The sequence below is a fragment of the Contarinia nasturtii genome, unplaced genomic scaffold (assembly GCF_009176525.2).
Source record: "Contarinia nasturtii isolate CC-2019 unplaced genomic scaffold, AAFC_CNas_1.1 Cnas_scaffold_4376, whole genome shotgun sequence".
NCBI lineage: Eukaryota > Metazoa > Arthropoda > Insecta > Diptera > Cecidomyiidae > Contarinia > Contarinia nasturtii.
The window spans coordinates 1-1,550 of NW_022201669.1; the positions used below are offsets into that span (position 1 = coordinate 1).

The 1,550-nt window shown below is 30.5% G+C and overlaps 1 protein-coding gene across 1 annotated transcript; it reads right to left on the reverse strand.

The window, feature by feature from the left end:
* Positions 1-721: 721 nt before the first annotated feature.
* Positions 722-1,544, reverse strand: LOC116350996 (toll-like receptor 6). Its single transcript, XM_031783015.1, has 2 exons — positions 1,258-1,544; positions 722-1,197 (listed from the first exon to the last, which is right to left on the reverse strand). The coding sequence occupies exons 1-2, from the start codon at positions 1,533-1,535 to the stop codon at positions 915-917; spliced, it is 561 nt and encodes a 186-aa protein (XP_031638875.1). The 5' UTR covers positions 1,536-1,544; the 3' UTR covers positions 722-914.
* Between the last annotated feature and the right edge of the window lie 6 nt (positions 1,545-1,550).

The window sequence follows — 1,550 nt, forward strand, 5'->3', positions numbered from 1 at the left end:
GTCAATTATCGTTACCTGCTACATTTAACCATAGCTAACTTTAATTGGTAAAAGTTAACAGAGGGTTAACTAAAAACTAAAATTGATTGCTTTAGAATAAAAACAGGATATTAAAGCCAAACAGGACGTTTTTTTACAAAGATTTGTTGTTGTAGTTTGTTTGAATTACAACTTAACCCTCTAGTGCATTAATTTTTTTCGACATGAGAACTATTTTTCTATGATATTTTGGTTTAAAATTCCTTAAAAAAATAATCGAAATTAAAAAAATTGCATAGTTTCCTAAAAAAATGCTATTGAAAAAATTGGAGAACAATCGAAACCATTGTTCAAACTGCTATAAAATTGCTATAAACGAAGAGGGAGATAATTTTTTTTAATATAATTTTCTAATTTGTTGTTTATCAACTTATTATCGATGATATTCGGTGATAATTATAAATCAATGAAAAATTATTTGAATTTACTTATATGGCCTCAAGATTATTTAATGAATATTGATAACCTACTCTCACTTACAGTCGGCTTTCAAGGCGATCGGATTTTGCGAGCGCCATCTCTGAGTCCCAATGCAAACCAAAGAGGAACTCTACACACTTAAATCGAGTCGCGTTCAAATACATTGTCAATATACAACGCAAGTGATACTCGTTGATAACGGCCCTATCGAATTTCGTTGATTCCTTTTAAATACACTTTGAATTAATAAAAATACATTCTATTTATTTTTGAGAAATTTTTTATAATTTTTTTTCAACATTTTAAAAGAGTTCACAAAGCTTATATCATTAAGTACAATTTCGACTAAAGTAGAGATGATGTTGAGATTGTGTTATTAATGTTGTCCGCCTTTGCGTTCAGTTGGTTTTGTAATTTGGTAATTCAATTGCTCGATTGCAATCTGTCCAGTCGACTTAAGCGTGTTCAAGTATATTACTTGATGTAGAAATGAATCTACTTTCACGATGAAATTTGTTGATGTCAATATCAGAACTCTTCAAAAATGTGTATCCATCCGGCTTATGAACTGGATTATGATCAATGGTAAAGTTGAGTTGGTCTTGTGCAAGTGGGAGCATATCTTCTTCAAATTCTTTGATTTGATTGTACGACAAATCCAACGCCGCCAATTTAGTCAATGTTAAAAAGTTCCTTGGTTTGATTTGTGTTAGGCTGTTATGCGATATGCTCAAGTACCTAGCGAAGAAAAGAAATGATAAACAATTCAATAAAATGCACAAAAAAATGTTGAATTACTCAAGCTTTAAAAGTTGTCTAAATGCCATCTCATCGATTTCTTTGATTTTGTTGTGTGACAAGTCCAGATACTTCACATTCATCAGGCTGTTAAAATTATTCGCACTCAATTCGGTGATGAGATTGTGTGATAAGTTTAATTTTTCTAAATTTGATTCGCCAATGAATGACCAATCATCGATTCGAGCGATTTTATTAAAAGAAAAATCGATTTCGATCAATTTTTGCGATTTTAGAAATAAAACTGGTGGAATTTTTTCAATATTATTGTGTGACATTCGTAATTCTTCCAA

Coding starts and splice junctions, on each gene's coding strand:
- LOC116350996 (XM_031783015.1), bottom strand. CDS start 1,535: ATGTCACACAATAATATTGAAAAAATTCCACCAGTTTTATTTCTAAAA. Junction 1,198..1,257: donor AGACAACTTTTAAAGCTTGA/GTAATTCAACAT, acceptor TTTCTTCGCTAG/GTACTTGAGCATATCGCATA.